Source organism: Lepidochelys olivacea (assembly GCF_965140295.1).
Source record: "Lepidochelys olivacea isolate rLepOli2 genome assembly, chromosome: 4".
NCBI classification, from domain to species: domain Eukaryota; kingdom Metazoa; phylum Chordata; order Testudines; family Cheloniidae; genus Lepidochelys; species Lepidochelys olivacea.
In genome coordinates, this window is record NC_140414.1 from 65,693,104 (window position 1) to 65,714,822 (window position 21,719).

At 39.5% G+C, this 21,719-nt stretch overlaps 1 protein-coding gene across 2 annotated transcripts in view; it reads left to right on the forward strand.

The window, feature by feature from the left end:
• Positions 1–18,660, forward strand: part of FHDC1 (FH2 domain containing 1) — a 51,028-nt gene extending 32,368 nt beyond the window's left edge. For both annotated transcript variants that reach the window (XM_084626711.1, XM_084626712.1), the window contains exons 7-12: positions 2,701–2,771; positions 2,858–2,965; positions 3,995–4,065; positions 6,756–6,873; positions 10,427–10,591; positions 14,569–18,660. In XM_084626711.1, coding sequence (XP_084482837.1) covers positions 2,701–2,771; positions 2,858–2,965; positions 3,995–4,065; positions 6,756–6,873; positions 10,427–10,591; positions 14,569–16,635 — 2,600 coding nt within the window. In that variant the 3' untranslated portion in view covers positions 16,636–18,660. The remainder of the gene's footprint in view (positions 1–2,700; positions 2,772–2,857; positions 2,966–3,994; positions 4,066–6,755; positions 6,874–10,426; positions 10,592–14,568) is intronic.
• Positions 18,661–21,719: the final 3,059 nt, after the last annotated feature.

Below are 21,719 nucleotides of genomic sequence, written 5' to 3' on the forward strand. Positions count from 1 at the left end.
TCACTTGATGATTACCTGTTCTGTTCATTCCCTCTGGGGCACCTGGCACTGCCCACTGTTGGAAGACAGGATACTGGGCTAGATAGACCTTTGGTCTGACCCACTAGGGCCATTCTTAAGTTCTCTCTCTTAATCTAATGCAAAATAATTAACTTCTTAATTTTCTGGTTTTGCTCCTTCCTATGATTCTGACTTTCACCTAATCCCTGTGTTGCCCATTTACTCTGATCCTTAGTGTGGGAAGACTGGTAAACACATTGAAAGCCACAGGAGCATTGCTCATATCTGCCCCAAGCAGTGTTAGACAACACAGTAGTCAAAGTGTCCAGCTGCAGGAGCCTTGTCTACACTAATGCTTCCAGTGGTAGAGCTGAATTGGTGGTAGTAATGGCTGTAAATTTTTGGCAAAAAAGCCTGTTGTATCTTGCTAATGCTGAGAGTTTAACTGGGGACTTACAAGCAAGTCAATTGATAAAGGTCCATGTACACTGCAAAATTGAACTACCATATATATTCGTTCATAGGCCAAATATTTTTGGTAAAAAAGTGACGCATCAAAGAGCAGGGGTCGGCTTATAAATGGGTCTACACCAAAATTTGATGATTTTAAACTCTATGAAATCATTGAATTGAATATCTAATACATTGTCGTTTTGTTTACCTGGAGCGTTCCCGCAGCTCCCATTGGCTGGGAATGGCAAACAGCGGCCACAGGGAGCTGAGGGGCTCCATGCCTGCAGACGCAGCAGGTAAACTAAATGTCCCGACCCACCAGCGGCTTACCCTGATGGGCCGGGAGCCAAAGTTTGCCAACCCCTGAAATATAGGGTCGTCTTATGAAAGGGTCATACGGTTTTTACTATTTATACCTATCCATCTTGGGGGTTGGCTTATAAACGAACGGGCTAATGAACGAGTATATACGGTATGTTGTAACTGTCACTTGACAGGGTAGCAACTGTAGTAAAGATGGGCTCGTCCGGTGTGCCATCTTTGCAGGCTGACTTCTCTTCTTAGTTTATAGACTTTTATATCCACTTGCACATTCTTTTCTGCCTCTTGCTATAAAATGCTTCCTTGTATAAAGCTTTTTGTATCAAAACATTTTTAATTACCTTGTGTTCTGGCAGGCTGCTAACACCGAACAAAGTGGTTTGAGAGGTACCACTTCTGACTGCTTCCATAATGACAGATTAGCATGTTGGATTAAACCGTTAAAAACAGGATAATTTAAATAATGCTAATTTTGGAGCAATATAATGTCTTTTCTTAAAAAAAAAATTTTCACAGTGCACTGATTGCAAGTGTGTTTATTTTAAGCCTTCTACAATTTAAGTGTTCCACATTTTACTATGAATGGCTAGATATTCATCAAACCTTATAAAATAAAATTCTCTATAGTGTTTATTCCCATGCTGTGAATACCTTGCAAATTTGCAAAGATCTTTTACTCTACAGCAGTGGTTCTCAAAGCCAGTCAGCCGCTTGTTCAGGGAAAGCCCATGGCGAGCCGGACCAGTTTGTTTACCTGTCGCGTCCGCAGGTTTGGCCGATCGCAGCTCCCGCTGGCCGCGGTTCGCCGCTCCAGGCCAATGGGGGTTGCGGGAAGGGCAGCCAGCACATCCCTTGGCCCGTGCCGCTTCCCACAGCCCCCATTGGCCTGGAGCAGCAAACCGCGACCGCTGGGAGCCACGATCGGCCGAACCTGCAGACGCGGCAGGTAAACAAACTGGTCCGGCTCGCCATGGGCTTTCCCTGAACAAGCGGCTGACTGGCTTTGAGAACCACTGCTCTACAGCATTTGTAGAATACTAATTTTATTAACTCTTCACAGCTCCATAGCTCTATTTCTCTTATTTCTAAGGTATTTCTTATGATAGTTTCTAAGCACATACTTGTATGTTAAGTTGAATCTTGTTGAAAATGTCCATGTATATTTTCATCTAAAGTACTGTTGTGTTTTGCAAAAGTAGAATATGTAGGAAATAAGCTTTTATTATAAGAGTTTTTATTAAGAAGTTTTATTTCGTATTACTGTCTGTATGACGTTTTAATGTAGCCTTATATTCTATCTTTGGTGTCTCAGAGCTGTCTTTATTGTAACTCACTGTCTTTTGATTATGCAGAAAGCCTGCAGGGTGGGGGGAGGAGGGGTAAATAAGGAAAGTTGTACTTGCCGTACACCTTTTCAGACCCAACCAATTATTTTTATATACAAACTTTAGTAATCAAGGTCCCAATCCTGTCAGACATTGAACAGTTCCTGCAAGGTGCTAAGTACACTTGCTTCATTCTGAAGTTAGTGGGAGGTGAGGGTTGTTGGCAGCTCTTATGAGACACTCAGCGCTGGGCAGGATTAGACCCCAAATGTTTCCTGAGCTACTGGTGGTTGCCTTGGAAACATTATACTAGCTGAGCTAAGGTCTGAACGTATACTTTGTGGTTTGCCAACTGTCAATGATATTCTGTCATTATGGAAGCAGTGACTTTGGATTATATAATGTCATTTTCTCCCATGACCTTTCAGTTAATTGTAGTTTCCTGTAAAAAATAAATTAAAAAAATAAAAAAATTCACACCTTTTATGAGCTTGAGGATGAAATGGACTTTGGTAACTGACAATCTATGTATAATATACACACTACATATATTTCTAACAAACAGCCTCCAGACTGCAACTTTCTGTTTGTTTCTTTACAGAGTTAATGTCATGTGAGGAACTACATTCCATATTACACTTGGTCCTTCAGGCTGGGAATATTATGAATGCAGTAAGTGTGCATCAAAATGAAGAGGCCTGATTGACTATTGCAGTCCACTGATGTCACATGCCTTCTCTGTCTCTTTTCCTCTCTAGGGGGGTTATGCTGGCAATGCAGTTGGCTTTAAACTCTCGTCACTGCTCAAGCTGGCAGACACAAAAGCAAACAAACCTGGGATGAATCTGCTGCATTTTGTTGCTTTGGTATGTAAAAACTACCATCTTTGAGAATAACTGTTATAATCTAATTAGGGGAGGCACGGATGACTGATAGTTTGTTTTAGTTGAGTGGAAGAGATATGTGCCGTACAATAAGAGGGTAAACCTTAAGTTTCTGGTCCTTAACCGTTCCCTCTTTGCTTCCGCACATTCCGCTAGCTTACCTGTGTATTGTGATCCCATCCACAGAAAACTGAACAAATATAAAGACTAATTAAATCTTCAGCAGAAACTTTCTGGTATTGTGTTTAAAAAAAAAAAAAAAAAATTCCCCATCTAGTTCTTCAAGTGTAACATCCCCTGCTATTCAAGTCCTGGGATACTTTGTTAAAGGAGCTGTCAATTTTGATAAAAACTTCTTTCTATTAAAACTTCTGTGGAGAAATGTTCTATTTCATTGCGCTGCTTGACTTGTTAGATTTTTTTAAAGCTATCAAATCTTTTGCAGCTCCTTAGGGGTTTTTTGCCTTTTTTCCTTTTCCAATTGGAATGAATTTGAAATGCACCTGGGGTCACTGTCTTGACCAAATTTACCTTCCCTCCATGGAATGGAAAAGATTGAAATACTTCCACTTGTGATTTTTTTCATTGTCTGCGTGCAGACTGGTTTAACAGCTTTCACATCAGCAAGACACCTTCGGCTAACAACATAAGTGTTAGGTGATGTTTAGGCAGGAAATATTGCATTAGCCCAAACAATTGGCATTAGTCAATTGCCCTTACCTAAGATTCTCTCTTAATGCACATGGATTGTTTTCAGTGGAAGAAGGTACTATTATCTGTGTGCTGTGAAATGGAAATTGTTTAAACTCTCTCTAGGTCTGATCCTTGTCCACCTTTAAGTGAGGCTTTTTTCCAATAATTCACTCATTTGAACTGAATGAAAAATAGAACCTAGCAGCAGTGGCAATATAGAAACTAAATGCCTTTGCCAAAGCTTTAGAAACAGTCTTTACTTAGATTTTAGCAGGGTAATGGAATGTGAAAGGGACGTTGTTTGTTTTTTAATTTTAGGAAGCACAAAAGAAAGATGTGGTTCTTCTAACCTTTTCAGAAAAATTACGGCACGTTCATGATGCAGCCAGGTGAGCAAAGAAAACTGAGAACTTGTTAGAAAGAGACATGAGTCTTCTTTTTGTGAAGCACAGAAGCACATTTACAAAGCTTTGGCATTAAAACTGAGATCTTTACAAGTGTTTACCATTGCTTTCAGGGCTTCATTTTCATTTGCAAACAGAAGTTTGCCTTCAGTGAGCTGTAGCTCACGAAAGCTCATGCTCAAATAAATTGGTTAGTCTCTAAGGTGCCACAAGTACTCCTTTTCTTCTTCCTTCAGGTTTAGAGGTTTTTATTAATTGATTTTTATAGGGGTTTTTTGCCTTTGTCAATACAATGTTCAACTAGGTAAATGCATATATATTACTTTTAACAGATCAACCTTCAGGGCATGTTTTTAAAATAGTGTCATGTTACTGTTACTGCTGTTCTATAGAATAACTTCCAGATATCTGTTGGGTTGGTATAGTACCTTTCTTTCCAGATCTGGTACCACATACACTAATAAAGATTACTAGTGGCTCTCGCTTCCTCTACAGATTACATTTCCCCATTTTTGCAATACCCCCTCCCTTTTTGTCCTGGAGATCCTCCCTCCATAATACACACTCTACTATAGGGTTTATGGGACATTCAAAATACTGGACCACCCCATTCTTGTAATATATGAACTTACTTTACAAACTTGAGTCCCCAAACTTGAGTTCTCTTAGGTGGTAGAGGGAAGGAAGATTATGCTTGTGAATGAACATGTTGTATTCATTCTGTGTATAGAAGAAAACTATAATACCTGGGGTTAAGTAAAGTTTTCAACCTGAGGCCTTGAATTGTATAATTCTACAGGTAACATTAATTCATACCTGGCTAAACTATATATGTACTTTTACGAGGCAGTGTATGATTTCGAGCATAGAACTGGAAGCTAGGAACCGCTGAGTTGTAATCCTGGCCATCATCTCTGTCTTCAACTTTGGGCTTAACTTCTTTCCACATCTGTAAAATAGAGAGAGTTCATATCTCATGGATATACTGAGTCTTAATTTAATGTCTGTAAAGTACTTTGAGATCCCCTGAGGGAAGGTACTGCGAATCTGTTCATAATAGACCTGACTGGAAATTTCTGATGGAAACCTGCCTGGCTTCCTTCTGTCTTGCCGTTGACTCCTCGGCAACCTGTCTGGCAGACTGCTGAGGAGCCCAGGCTTCCCAGGGAGTAAGCAGACAACTTCCATTTTGGCTCACCCAAAATAGATTTTTTTTTTTCCCCTGTCTTTTCCCTCCTGTGAAATATTTAGAATTTTTGACCTCCTTATCCCATTTGGGTGAAAGTTTCCCCCCTCCCCAATACAAAATTTTTCATGGGAGGGAAAAGACTGTTTTTTGGACAGGTCCAATTTGCAACATAACATTTGTCATTTAATCTGACTAAAACCAATGGTGAGACAAAAATGAAACAAACCAAAACACATTATAACCATTGGACATGAATAAGATCAAAAACTCGCTAGTACAAGCTGCTGATAAACCCCCAAAATCTTCAAAAGCACACATTTGTTGTAGTGCCCTCTGTTAATTTAGTTCTCTTGCATTTTCTTACTGCTCTCTTTTATAGGCCTGCAGAATGCAACCCGTGTCACCTACAGACTTTTTGCTATGCTAAAGGTTCTGCAATGCACTGGGATGCAGATCTCTGAAGCATCTGTGATCTTCGCTGAAGCAGGGAGTGTATTAGTGGAGAAGAAGGATACTGAGGAAAAATAGCCTACCTCATACCCATAGATATGTAGACTCCCTGCTCTAGTGCTAATAATTATAGGTGCTGCTGCCATCATCACCAGCCCTGTGTACTCTGGGTAGCATTCATGGGGACTGCAGTTCACATACCTGTAAAAAAGCAGTGACAGCAATTAAAATCATGCTACTGGTGAAATGCACTCCAACCAGAATAAGTGTATGCAGTCAGTAATGTTGGGCCATCTGGGAGACATTACTAATGCTTCAGTTCCTAAAGTGAGACTAAAATTCTGTGGTGGTATTGAACTCACTGTGTTGGGGTAATACCATCTCCCTGTGGGACTTACCCGGAAAGATCTATTGCTGAGGTGGTTGAGAGACTCAGTCGCTTGCTACTAATTTGCAAGTAGGGCTGCAAAAACTGTAGGAGCTGGGCCTTCAAACACAAAGGGGCTCAGATTCCATAAGAACAGGGCTATTTCTGTGAGTCTTAGGCCTGTTGCACTGCTCTGAATAGTGAGCAATGATGCCCCAGGAAGAATGCATGAAACCTGCAGAGGGGGAGATTCGTCTGTAACTTGCACTAGGCTGTGTACTGATCAGGAGTGTGTCTGTTTAGCAGCCACATCACATAAGTGGTGTGAAGGGGTGTGTTGCAACTATGCAGGTAATATGGTAGAAGGATGAAACATCATGGCTGCTGGCTGAAGGGAACTTGTGGCTCTTTGAGCTGCCTGCATTGCTGTGACTTCCTGAAGGAATATCCTGTAAGAAAGCTTAGGGAACCTTTCAACATTGCAAATAAGGAAAAATAAGCAGATTTTTCTGCTAACTCTTACCTTCTGCTCTGGGAAGGTTTACCAAGCAGGCAGGTCTTGTTTGATGTACAGGTGGTGTATTATGACAAATTTATGAAGCATGCAACACCTAACAATGGGCAACTCCTTTCTCTCAGTAAGTGCTCTCTGTATATGCTATTTTTTAGATTATCCATTGATAATATAGAAGCAGAACTTCATTCTCTATCTGCCAAGACAAGATCTCTTAAAGACAATATTCAGCAGGACCCAGGACTTTTTCACCAGATGGAAGGTTTTATCCAGGTTTGTAGAATATCCCTGGTAATGTGTTACTGTCACTTCAATGCAGCAGTGTTTCTCAGTTTACCATAATTTGCATGGATGTGTTAACAGGCAGTAGATTCACTTTAATATGTCTGTCTCATCATAAATCATCCCTTCAGAGCTGCTCACGCTGCACTACTGTGTTTGTCAAATATGAGTTTATAAAGGACTACGCTGTTTAGAGGAAAAAATATTGGATGTGTGTTGCCTTAAGGGCTAATCAGGCAAGCATGTTTAACTATCGTGAAATGGCTGATGAAGATCAGTGGTTAGAATATCAGATTATTTGCACTGTTCTACTGCTTTGTATTTAACACGCAGAAGCTAGATTCTTACCAACTTGTTATGCTGAAGCATGCCAGTTTTAGTTGAGATAACATTGAGCATTTCAACCTCTAGTTGTTGGGAGATTGAAGGGGTGTTTTTAGCAATTTGTATGTTTAACAGATTTGCTGTGGATTAACCCTTAACATATACTTCTAGTGTGAGCCCCACAATCGTTCTTGGGTGGTGGTTTTATTTGGTTTTCCCAGTAATTTTTTTTGTATGTAAATAAACAGAGTACTTAACTTTTGAAACAATCTTGACACATGTCATGTAACACCTTTTAGCGGGTAATGATGAGTGGAAGAATCTATACTTGGGTTTCAATGAAGTGTAAGAGTGTGTCTGTCTTTTTTATATATATATTTTTTGTATAAATATTGCAAATAAGAATACAGTATTTACCAAGAAACTTGTTAAGGCAGTTGTGATTTAAATTTACAGAAGCTGTTAATGGATTAGCCATTGCACTTTGTCAGGAACTAAGGTTTGTCAGGAACTTCAGGGTTAAGAATGGAGTAGTTGCCCTCACTCTGAATTCTTAGCTTTTATCCACTGCATTAAGACTCCTTAATGTTGTGTTTTAACATGTTTTTTATTTTAATAGCTAGCTTTATGTACCATTAAAACCTTGCTTAGGACAAATGCCAAGTGGAATCTTTGAACCATTTTTCACTTTACAAATATATACTTTACATAATGCTTCCATTTTTGAAATTATGGGCAATAACTACACAGATAAGTCATCTTACATTATGTCATCCCTGTGAATAAGCTACTAATATATGTGGTAGAGCTAATTATCCATGCATGTCAGTTGTCCTGTTTATCTTAAATCCAGCTTTTGTTTGCTTTGGTGTGTGTGTGTGAAGACTGACAAGCAAAGATTTATTCCTACAGTAATTTTCCCCCACCCGAAAAAAAAAAAAAATCCCCACACCCTCTATATAAAGTCTTAGGCTCTTGATACAAACTGCTACTTTATACAGCAATTTTGTTTAGTAGGTTGTTTTTAATATTTCTGGCATTTTTTTCGTCTTTTTGTTATACTTTTAAGACTGTTGTTCTTTCATCATCTAAATTAAACTAATAAAAGAGCTGATGACATTATTTGTATCTATTTACATATATACAAATATATATGTAAATAGATACAAGAAAAAAGAGGGAGGGTAAGATAATCCAGTTAATATTTTTTAGATCAATATTGTGGTATCCTAAGCTTGTTCAAACACTAGTTTGCCTTTAGTGGTTGTTAGACTTAACTTTTATTTTGTCAATTCCTTGAAAAAATGGCTTGGATTTAAAATGTGTCTAAGTCCATTCCTGCTTTTCCTTAAATGCTTGGGTAAAACATTATATAGATTCTTATTTAGGTTCTTACACTGATGCCCATCACTGTGGTATCTGAGCAACTTCCTCATAGAATCATAGAATATCAGGGTTTGAAGGGACATCAGGAGGTCATCTAGTCCAACCCCCTGCTCAAAGCAGGACCAATCCTCAGTTTTTGCCCCAGATCCCTAAATGGCCCCCTCGAGGATTGAACTCACAACCCTGGGTTTAGCAGGCCAATGCTCAAAGCACGGAGCTATCCTTCATGGAAGACCCTCAGACCTTGTGTATGTTTCAAAATGCTATAGTATTTAAATACAATCAAAATCTAGTCAGAAATTTGGGGTGGGGGGAGATTAAAATTCAGAGTTAAAGTTTGAAACCCCTTGTTTTGCTTTTCATAGAATCATAGAATATCAGGGTTGGAAGGGACCCCAGAAGGTCATCTAGTCTAACCCCCTGCTCGAAGCAGGACCAATTCCCAGTTAAATCATCCCAGCCAGGGCTTTGTCAAGCCTGACCTTAAAAACCTCTAAGGAAGGAGATTCTACCACCTCCCTAGGTAACGCATTCCAGTATTTCACCACCCTCTTAGTGAAAAAGTTTTTCCTAATATCCAATCTAAACCTCCCCCACTGCAACTTGAGACCATTACTCCTCGTTCTGTCATCTGCTACCATTGAGAACAGTCTAGAGCCATCCTCTTTGGAACCCCCTTTCAGGTAGTTGAAAGCAGCTATCAAATCCCCCCTCATTCTTCTCTTCTGCAGGCTAAACAATCCCCGCTCCCTCAGCCTCTCCTCATAACTCATGTGTTCCAGTCCCCTAATCATTTTTGTTGCCCTTCGCTGGACTCTCTCCAATTTATCCACATCCTTCTTGAAGTGTGGGGCCCAAAACTGGACACAGTACTCCAGATGAGGCCTCACCAATGTCGAATAGAGGGGAACGATCACGTCCCTCGATCTGCTCGCTATGCCCCTACTTATACATCCCAAAATGCCATTGGCCTTCTTGGCAACAAGGGCACACTGCTGACTCATATCCAGCTTCTCGTCCACTGTCACCCCTAGGTCCTTTTCCGCAGAACTGCTGCCTAGCCATTCGGTCCCTAGTCTGTAGCTGTGCATTGGGTTCTTCCGTCCTAAGTGCAGGACCCTGCACTTATCCTTATTGAACCTCATCAGATTTCTTTTGGCCCAATCCTCCAATTTGTCTAGGTCCTTCTGTATCCTATCCCTCCCCTCCAGCGTATCTACCACTCCTCCCAGTTTAGTATCATCCGCAAATTTGCTGAGAGTGCAATCCACACCATCCTCCAGATCATTTATGAAGATATTGAACAAAACCGGCCCCAGGACCGACCCCTGGGGCACTCCACTTGACACCGGCTGCCAACTAGACATGGAGCCATTGATCACTACCCGTTGAGCCCGACAATCTAGCCAGCTTTCTACCCACCTTATAGTGCATTGATCCAGCCCATACTTCCTTAACTTGCTGACAAGAATACTGTGGGAGACCGTGTCAAAAGCTTTGCTAAAGTCTAGAAACAATACATCCACTGCTTTCCCTTCATCCACAGAACCAGTAATCTCATCATAAAAGGCGATTAGATTAATCCTTCGTCTAGTGATACATCTTGCTCGTTGGAATTACTGTTTTGTTTTATCTTTTTTCTTTTTCTTTCTCACTTCACTGAAATGGCAACAAGTCTGCTTTTACACTGTAAGATGTTACTCTCAAAGTCCTGATTTATTGGACTCTGTGATAGCTGGTAGATGGGAATATAGATTTCATCAGCACCTACTATATCTATCAGGTGTATAAGTTCTTAATATGTCTAGCTTACAATGTATATGTTTTACTGCAGTTTGCTGTAAAAGAACTAAAAGAGCTAGAATACTGGAAACGAGAATTACAGGAGCAAGGAAATACACTTATTGACTTTTTCTGTGAAGACAAAGAAACCATGAAACTGGATGAGTGCTTTCAGATATTCAGGGACTTCTGTATAAAGTTCAACAAGGCTGTTAAGGTAAGGAGAATGAAAACACATTCTCTTTCAGTTAAAATAAATCTTTTATTCTTATGTGATCTAAGACTGCTAACATCCCCATAATATTTGACATATTTGTTTGAATTAATGTCATGTGGCAAATTGCCCATTTCTAGGGCTTTTGTTGCTCTAAGCAAACTGGAAAATAGCTACCTCTCCCAGGCTTGTAGCCAATCCAATAATTAAGTCAAACGTTTTGCTGCCCCAAATATTTTGTTACCAACCAATTAGAGTATTTAGAGGCATGTCGGGCCAGTCATCTAAGTGTCATTGTAAGATAGCTTCCTCCCTCACCCTCTTTACAAGTCTGTAAAAATTCCCTGTCTCTGACTTGCATTCTTTCTCCCTCCAGAGGAAGGCATTAAGTGGTGTTTTTGGTACCATGCAGACTCTTTGTGGCCTTGTTGGGGGGAGATATGGAAAAGCAGACTAACAGAAAGCAGCCTCTGTAGCCTTTGCTCCACTTTTGTCATTGGCAGCTTTGCTTTTTTCCAGGGACAGCTTTGTGTACATAAATATGTTCTTTGTCTCATTTAATCCAATGCATCATGCCTATTTTCCCCTACAGTGCTGTATAATGGTATAAACAGGCAACTTCCAATTAAGTAACCGTTTGACATTGGCATATTAAAAATCCACTAGAAAGTACTGTTGGATGGGACATGAAGATCTGAACGATACTCCTGGCTTATAAATACACATAAATAAAACAGATATACAATACCCAAGTTCATAACAAATAATTTAACCATCTGGAGTAGTCCCATTGCCTTCAGTGTGACTACTCACCTGCTTAAGTAGTCTGAATTGGGATTATATTGAACAAAACTAATTCAAAATGTATAATATCTCAGACCAATCCTTATTCTGTTTAGCCTGTACAGGGTACTTCAATATTAAAGGAATATCATCAACCTGAATTGCATTTCTGGCAACAACAAAAGCAAAAAAAAAGTTCTGCGTTCTGTTATAAGTGACCCTTAAGATAATTACATTGGAATAAACTAGATAAAAATTTTTTGTTTGTTTGTTTACTTTGTGCATTTGACAGCAATTTGTAAAGTCTGACTTTTCCCCTTCTTCTGTTCTTCTAACTCATATATTCTGTCATTCTGTGTTGACAGCACAGTAGATAATTTTTTTAGTCGTGTGAATATTGCTAGGCTCTGATGGATTAATAATGTAATAAAAATTCTGCCCTCCAGAAATGTGAACCCACCCTTTTGGCAAAGGCAAGCCACCCTTTGCATTTGGGATAGAGCTAGAGATTAGATGTCTTCTTTTGCAGTGACATCCATTGCAAATAATCCAGACTTTATCCCCAATCGTGAACAGAGAGCTTTCAAGATTGGGAAAGTCATAGAATAAACACAACTAGCCAGTTGTATACTAAAGAGATTTCTCTCTAGGGTTTTTTTTTTGTTTTGTTTTTTTAAATTAAATAAATGAAATCCAACTTTAACTGGCACAGTCTCCTCTGGTATCAGCACCTTCAATCTAGCATTGTTTTCCAATTTTCTAGAAAGCTGTTTTATATAGAAAGTTAACTTTATAAAAGTGGTGACTTCTGGATGGATAGCAAATTTAAAAAGTAATTTATTACTTGCTGACAAGTTCTCACAAAATATCCAAATCCTTTTGACATTTTATCATATATAGTAGGGTTGACAAATTACACCAGGGAAATAAACTTCAGTTTGGAAGAGAGGGTCTGCAATCTCTGTGTGTAGCATGATAAAAGAATATTTTGTTTAAAAATACTGTTTTGTAGTACTCTACACCAGCCTGGTTAGTGTGTGCATGTGTGCACTTATAATACAAAACCATGAGTTTGGATAAATGAAAGAGCTGATTTTATGCATATAAAGGACATGTGCAATTATTCATGTATTGGGATGCATTTTGTAACCAAACATTACAAATTGTTTGATGTTTATTAACCACTGGTGATACTCCAGGCTTTTTCCCATGGAAAAGGTCACACTCAAAGAAATGAATAATTAATTTCATATTTGCTAGTAGCCACTAGACTAATGGTAGCCTCTCGTGCTGGATAAGAAACAGCCCAAAAACAGAGGAATGGTTCCAAAAAATATAAGAGGTTATAGTTGTGGGGAAAAAATGCAGCATGTAGACACACAGCAAAATAGACCGAGGACAGAAGATATTCATTTGATACTCAGAGTGCACTGGATCAGAAGAAGAATTGCATTTGGAAGTTTTTTGAATATTAATATGTTTTGAAAATGTCTGAGTTTGTCATGTTTGTAGATATAGCATAAGAAAATCCCCAAAAGTATATCTTGGTTGGGGTAAGAAAGTTCAATGTGTAACCTTACCAAATAGAAAAATGGAGAGAAATATCATGCAATGAAACATTTAAAACAAAGTGTATGGTAACAATTTGTAAAGTTCCTTAAAAAGATGTATATTTTTTTAAAGGGAAATAATTAGTAAAACCATAGACCGTTGAAGGATGACTCCACTATTAGGTATATTATATGCAATTATTTTTAACCAATTCATATTTAGAAAGTGATTATTTAAAGTTGATCCGTCTTCATTGAGATCCGCCTAAGGGCAGGATTTAGTACATTCCATTGTCATGGAATAAACCCTTTGCCCCAGAATTTTGTTCCAACATCCAAGCGTTCCCTTTTTTTAAAAAGAGAGTTCGATTTTGAAGAACATTGTTGTAGGTCTTTCCGAGGCTATCTGATCTTCTTGAGTCTGAAAAATAGCTCAGAGAGTTATGAACTGCTCCACCCATTGAAGACTATGTCCACACTAATTTTTTTCGTTTTTTCTGAAAAAATTTCATGCCATTGCAGTTGCTACCATGGGTGCAGTTCCTCTTGTGGTAGCAACAGAAGAAGCACTAGAGTAGACAAACCTCCATATGAACGCTGGTGTGTGTGGTTTGTTTTTGTCTTTAAATGTTGCTGCATAGCCCTCCTCTGATTAGGTTTTAGCAACATAGTGGGAAATGATGGCTGTCATCAGTACCTTGTCTATACTAGCATTTGCTCCATTGTGCAGTTGCAGTGGTATTAGGAATAGGTGCACATGTTTCAAAAAAATAAATATATATATATATAGTGCAGATAAGGCTTTAATCGTTTAAATATGAAATCTAACAGTGACCATTTAGATGCTGGTCTTTAACTATTTCACTGCCAGTGATTTTAGCAGAAAAACATTGAGCCTGCCCCAAACAACCCTCTGCTGTTGTTGCAGATTTATATATTGACAATATATTAATATACTCAATATTGAATGTGGGGACAACGTAACACTGAATTTATTATCAAAATAAAGAACAGAAGTTAAATGTGCTGATTCGAGTATCACTTGCATGTATAACTCATTGAAGTCTCTGCCACAGAATTCCCTGCCTCCTGCACTAGACTGCCACAGAATCTGGGGCTATGCCACTGTGGAGTTCATAGGAACTTAGCTATAGAATGCCACCTGTCGAGGAACAATTGCAACTGGAGTGTTTGAGTACAAGCTCTCTGATACGTCAAGTCCAGAAAGATGGAATGAATCCAGGGGGCCATATGGATCTTTGTAGCATCAAACTAGATTGTTTTAATGGCTGAGATTAATTGTATGTTTAAAATGTTTCTGGTTTAAATGTTTGCATATGCAGTGAAAATTGCTGACTTAAAACTTACTAAAAATGGACTTAAAAACTAGCATTTCATATTCTTGGTCTCTGCAGGGGTCTGATAGTGTTTTTCAGTGCTTCCTATGCTGGCCGGTCTAATGAGCTGTATTAGTTAGGCAGGAAACTGTTCTCCATATGGTACAATAGTTGCCATGGTGATTTGAGTGGGGATCTGACCACTGCAGGAAAAAATGAAGGGATGGGTGGCCTCGTTTAGCTTGTTTTGAAATAAGGGATGCTTCACTCTGAAATGTGTATTTATTCCTCTCTCTCCTTCCTTTGACAGGAAAATAGGGAACGAGAGAGCCAAGAAGTTCACCAACTGCAGAGATTAAGGGAGCTGGAGGAAAAGCGCCGATCCTGGGCCGCTGGAGAGCTCGGGAGCTTTGGGAGAAGTAGCAGTGAAAATGATGTTCAGACATTGGCTAAAAAAGGACTGGAGGATTTTCTACCTTTCTTGCAGCAGAGACCTCAAAGTCCTTTGAATAGAAACCCCAGCTCTAGGCGCTCCCGACTGTCCTTAGGGATTACTGCAGATAGAGAGCTTCTGACTTTCCTGGAAATCTCCAAGGATGAAGATCCAAACAAATTCAACAGCCTTCCTCGTGCAAACACACGACAAGCAAGACCCAGCATAGACTTGACTGAATCCAAAGAGGCTAGAGATCTCAGTTTAAATAACTTGAATTTACACCAAGCATTTGAAGCCAAAATGGATAGCGCAGATCTGTCTCAGTTGCCTTCAGCTCAGCCCAGTCACTTACAAGAGATGGAGGTGGGCTCTACCAGTACTAACCTCTGTTACTCACAAAAGAATACTGACAACAAGCAGCACCCGTCCAGTGTGCCTGGTGTGGAAGCAACAGCTATAAATGCTTGGGCCCTTGCTGTTGAGGAACCTGAAGTTGTTAAAGGGCTACATAAGTCTGATATTCAAGGAACAAAACCTATGGCAGACATGCCTCTAATAAACTTAGAAGACGGTGGTGTGGCAGACTTAGAGACTCTAGATGACTTGAGCTTGCACTCCCTCAGCACTGCGGATGATGATGATGCAATGTCCTCTTACAAAAGTTCCAGAGAGGCCGAAGATTGTCAAGCCAAGGTGGCAAGCTGCAAGAATGAAGTTTCAGAGCGTACCAGTAGTGGCCTCACATCTATGGATACAAGTGTTTCTGGCAGTAAAGAACATGGGCCAACGTTCTATATATCTACTACTGATTGTTCTCTGACTTTCGACTGTTCAGAAGGAAATGATTTAAAATTAGTGGGCAATGAAATGAAAGATCAAGATGGCAGAGCTTACTCTTGTGCAAATGATGCTCGAGATGGGAGTAGTACAGTCACATCAAATCTGAATTCATCCTCTGCAAAGGAAATTTCTCTTCATACTTCCTCAAATGACAAAGAGGACTCCAGCAGCAAGCACAACTTTCCTAAGGAAAAGCCTGTAAAATGTAGAGAATCCTTAGGACCAAAGAGAAACTCTCTAAAAGATAGATCTCTAAACTCCTCAAAATCCAGTGGCACTCGCCCTACCCAGACAGCTACTGCCAGACCAATAAGAACTTTGAATACATCTGAAAGTGTGAGTATGAGGAAAGTGGTGCCCATTTCCAGGTCAAACAAAGCACCAAGCAGTCTGAAAAAGCCAGAAGCCAAACCAGCACTTCGAGAGGCCAGTACAACTGAAACACAACTGTCGCGACGCAACTCTATCCGAGGCACAACAGAAACCCTTTCAAGAACTCCTTACAGGCATAGCTTATCAGTAGAGGAGCCAAAATTACAGCGAGGGACTGCAACTTCCAGCAGTGCCCATTTTGAGAGGGATCAAGTTCAGCGCAAGGGCTCTCTTAAAGTGCCAGGTTCTAAATCTGTCAGAAGTATTCCCAGATCAAAACCAGATGAAAGTAAGATTTGTCGCTCCACTGTAAAACCTCAGGCCCTTTCAGATGCTAACAAAAGCACGACAGCCAGTGCTCCCAAGACACCGTCCTCTATACCAAACTTTGCAAGGAACACAGTGGCCTCCTCCTCAAGGAGTGCCAAGGTGGATCTACCTAACTCTTCAAAAACTCCAAGAATCACAAGATCAGTGTCTCAGAGGCTACCTAGAATGAGGCCAGCAGCAACCTCTGATGACCTCATCCCCAAGGAGAATCCTGGAAACTCCCTAAAACGAGCAAGTAGTGCTCGAGTTGTCAAAAGGAATACCGACCATAGTGATATTCTCAGTGTTAAAGTGGAACCTACAGCAAAGGAACAAGGGATGATGGAAAAGTCGTCCCTTAAATTGAAAGATGCAAACCGGACCACAATAGGGAAGATATTTAAACCATTATTAAAATAAGGGTTTGGGGTTTTTGACATCTTGGAATATGAACACATGTTTAAACACTGGATTTCTTGTGAAATATCCAAAACAGTAATATCACTGTTTAATAACATCTCCTGATATCTAATGAACAGTACACCATCCGAGGACAGCAACTGCTTTTGTTCTGGTCTTCGTCCTGTAAGCATGAATTTGAATGTATTTAATGTTACTGTGGTGGAGTACAAGTGCCACAAATCTTTTGTGCATTTGTGGTATAGTACATTGCTAAAAAAACAAACTTGAAGGAATTTAAAACTACCAATTGAAATGCTTTTGTGACATGAAAAGAAAAAAAAGGGGGGGTGGGGGTTATGGCCAGTTTTTTTTTATTTTTTTAAGGCTTAAGCAGTTACACTAGTTGGTTCCTTTATTCAAAGTTGAAACGACGCCTTTGGAATGGTGCAGAAAATGAACTTTGGTGAAGATGCTTTCTGTCACTCTTGATTCCTTGGATTCAGGGAGTCATCTGTGCCTGTTGCAAAGTCCATTGCTGGCAATTGGACACACTGGGAACTGCTGGCCTGAAAATGGTGAAACAGGACATTCACTGTTTGTGGCTGTCTTAACCTCATTGAAGAATTTATGGCATGCCTTATTGTGTATATGTGTCTGTCTGTGTAGGAAGGAAGGAAAACTCTGCTGGGCAGAAAGTTTATTCTCCATGAGTGTGGCAGAATTGTCTTGCACGTACAAGTAGACTATAGTAAAAAATGACTGGTGCTGGATGTAGTAGTGCAACTGGAGGTCACGCCTATTGGAAATACCACCAGTAGCTGTTAGGGATAATAATTACTCATGTTCTGACTCGTTTCAGTCAGATGCAAACTTGCCAGCTTTTGGTAATACAAAAGTGCCATATTTATAATACATATCAAAGGTGATGCATTCAACATTTGAAGGCTGCAACCTGGTGCCGAGCACTTTCTTACCATTCCTTATTTCCACTGGTTTATCTACTATCAAATTACTTGAATGTTGCTATGGCTCCGAAACAGCCATTTCCCTGCCGCCTCCTCCTCCTTTCTTTGTCAACAGGAGCATTTAGCAGGAGAAACACAGCTTACGCATGGACAATGTTTTGTAAATTAAGCTTCTTTGGCTGCTTCAAATGTGGTTTTGAATGTTTAAAGTGGCTAAAGGATGAATTAAAGACATGTTTTAAACTAGTGTTTCATAAGCTTTTTTAAAAAAATACCTTTTTTTCTGCAGAAACAAATTTTAACACCATGTCAGATTAAGATACAGAGAATGAGGGAAAACTTGTTTTAACATGCTCTGTGCCTTCCCAAGAGAAATGTATGTAGGTGTGGGGAAACTGACGGTCTCTAAATATGTTGTTTAAAGAGCTGCCTTTTTATTCACTTACGAATGAAACCTCATTTTTAAAAAAATCATAAAATGAAATCTATTTGGAAAGTTATCTCTCTGCCTACTGATACATCACTCCCACCCCACCCAACCCCCCTCCTTTCCATTAGGAGTGTATACTTCATTCAGAATTAACTACCTGTCCACGCACTTCCATGGGCTAGCAACTAACCAACTGGGTACAGCTAGCTATATGATTTTAATAAAGCAAGTGGCCCTTAACCAAGCAGATCCCACTGTGGACAGCATACCAAAACACTATCAGCTGTTCCGTGGGACCTCTTGTGAGAATCTCTCAAAGTGAGAATTTTTATAATTAATTCACAGGCAAGGACCTCAGTGAATATTGCTTTAAATCTCATAAGCTTTCGGATCTTCCCTCCCTTGTGGGTTAAATATGAAAGCGTGTCCCTTAGCTCTGTGTGTCCTTGTGTACACATTTGTGAGAGCAGGTGACTTTTTTTTTTAAACTCTTTTATTGGTAGTAAGCTTGAAACAATGTAATTTAAATATGTTTGGAAAATGTAAATAAATATATATAAATGTCTGTAAAAACAAACAATGTATTTAATGGACCATTTATACATTTCTGAGTAACTTGGTAGTTTAATAAAGTTCCCACTTACCAGAGATGTGCTTTTATATTTTTCTATTTTGATTTTGCTACTATAGTTCTCAACCTGACAGTGTCCCAAAAGGAAGGACTTTAACACATAAATTCAGGAAGTTTTAAATGTTGGATTAATTTTTTAAAAGATATTTTATATATCTTCAGTTTCATGATCAAGCATTTCTAATGCAGGCCTTTTTGCTCTCAACATGGGGTTACCAGCAAATTTGTGGAGCAGATTTGGGTCTAAAATGAAGGATTAATTGCTAGTATGTGCAGCATGTTCTGCACACATTTTGGGTTTTGGCCAAGTTAAATATTCATGGAACTAACAAGTCTGGATCTGCTGCTATCTTCATACCTTTTGGCATAGCACACTTTATTGGGAAATCCTAGCTTATAACTCCCAGCGGTTTAGAAATGAGAGTGTGGTGGCTGTTTTACTATAACACTTAAACACTTAAATAAATAAACATCTTTTATTTTCTCCATTGCCTTATAAAATAGCAATTGGTATAAGCTGAAATACAGTGCCAGACCATGTCAAGTGGACATCAGTTCTCCTCAAAGAAAACCCTTTTCCCCTGTGCTGTGGAGAATGCTTTCTGTGTTGGCATTGCTGCTCTCTTCAGACTTGTTCAGCTCCAAAGATTTTGCTTGTTTGGTCAATGCTTTGTCCTTTATAAGTGACAAGGGCCTGCAGCCTGACTGTGCTGACAGATGTGAGCTTTGTGGAAAGGCTCCTTTACCATTTAAACATGACTTAAGTTTTAATTTTTTTAACTTCATTTTAACTGGGTTTGTAAGTGCTAGTTCATTACTTTAACTATCAGATCTGCTGTCAGAATTGAGTGACAGATGTAAATGCTTTCTAGGTTTAATTTTCCATGACATCAGCTAACCCAACCCCTTCCCCTATAAACAAGTTTGCATATGAACGGCCTTATAGGGTATGTCTACACAGCAAAAAAAGCACCCGTGACTGGCCCATGCCAACCGTGGGTTTTCTTTGCTGCATAGATGTACCCATAGTTAACTTGATTGCAGTCAGTTCTGAGTTGACTAAAGAATGAGACAATTCCACTTCTTCCAGCTTTGCCAAATGTCAAACACTTTTGTCTCTGGTAATAGATGAATCTGATACCTCTCCCCAGTTATGGTGTTGCTGGGTCATGGGTGGAGGGACAAGTGAGGGTGAAGTGAGGAAGCTCGGGGCACACATGGCGATCTCTAGAGCTAGGTGGCAAGTAGAACATGCTGGGGCATACTTACAGGTATCTAATATTTACACTTCGTGGGAATTACATACCTAGCTATTCAGAATCAGGGATTCACTGCATCACTCATTACAATGGCTTATGAATTTCTCAGGGAAGAAAGAAAAAGTTTTCATCATGTCTCCCATAACATCCAGGTGCAAGACCATGCTGTTTGAAACAATCTATTGACCTCTTTCTAATCTTGTAAGGCTCTTCTTATCTGGCTAACTACTATATGTTATGGTGTAGCTATGGTTAAACAGACCGAACTAAACAGAGCTTCTTTCCTTCAACTATATTCTCGCCAAAATGTCCAGTTTTCTAACTGCTTAACGTTTATAAACTTAACATACACTGTTTACATCTTGGGAACACTTCCCTACATAACCACTATCCAAAACAATGGAATTCATCCACTGTGTCACTAGTTAAATGGCCAGCAACTTCCACTGTGTCACTAGTTAAATGGCCAGCAACTTGTTCCCTCTTTATTAACAGATAGCTAATCTATATCTACCTAGCTCTGGTGGTTGAATGACACATTCTGGGAATATTCTTTACAGTTAGTAATGGCTTCTGGACAAATAACCTTGTAACTGGAAAAAAGACACTAAAGTGCAGTACCTGTAAATAGTTTTTCACTGTAAGTCTGCATGTTTGTCTTCCATGAGTATGATTAAGACAAACCCACTGAGGACTATAATTAAGAGACTAGCTTACCACCTGTGTGTCAAGTCAGTTATTTGCATTGGAACAAGGCTATTTGCTGGCATATGGCCATCACTGGCAGTGTACCTGGAATTTGTGCTTTTCTGGGTTTTGCTTCCTAGAGCCAATGACATATCAGAATGAATACAAACTTTCAGGTGTCAACTTACTCCTTTCTTAAAATCTGCTAACCTCCAACTGCTGCTATCCTTTCTTATTGCACTGAACCAACTTGGAGTGAAAAGGTCATCATGAGCGTACTGATTTTGTTGGGAGGGGACGGGAGTGGGGCTTTGTAGATGATGAGTCAATGCTTAGCAAGGGTGGCCTTGATAGGGAAGGATCAGAAAGTTGCATAAGTGTTTGGGGTTTTTCCCCCCTCCAAAAGAGACGCTCCCAATCCAAAGTAAAGACTGTGGGAAAATTCCCTTTGAATGATGGTGTATTGGAGATACAGCAGTGACTATATCTCTCCTGCTTTGGGTGTTGGCTACAAAGGCGCAATAGCCATCTCTGTCCTATTTTATTTTTGTCTATTTTTTAAAAAAAACTTTAATGCTTTTACGTGGGCAAAGTGAAAGAAAAAATACATAAATTCTAAACACTTTTATCAAGGAGACTGACCATTTAAAATAGTTGGTAACTGCAAACCGATCCTCTGCTGGAAATGGGTAAATATTTTCATTGGATGTGGATTCAGTAGCAAAGTAGCTAAGACATAAAAGCAGAATCTCTTCTCAGCCTCAAAATGGGACTAAATGACAATCATTTTATTTTGAAATATAAATCCTAGCCATTGAAGAAGGGCCATGTTCATGTGTGCATCAAAGAAAGTTGGCCACACATGTTTGTGCCATTTCTATTTCTTGGTTTACTATGAGAGTTGCCTTCCTGACAGCCTTCTGTCCTAGGGCCATTAGAAAAAAGAAAGCTGCCTTCTGTGTAGTAGAGAGCAATAAACAATAGCTAACCAATATCAAAACCGGAACATGAGTAGTCTGTATTAGTATTGCTTTATCTAGCTCTTCATTTAAGCAAAACTGTCATGTGATGCTTATCTGTTCTGCATGTGTAAAGGAAGCCAGCGGATTAATCATAACACGTGTGCACTT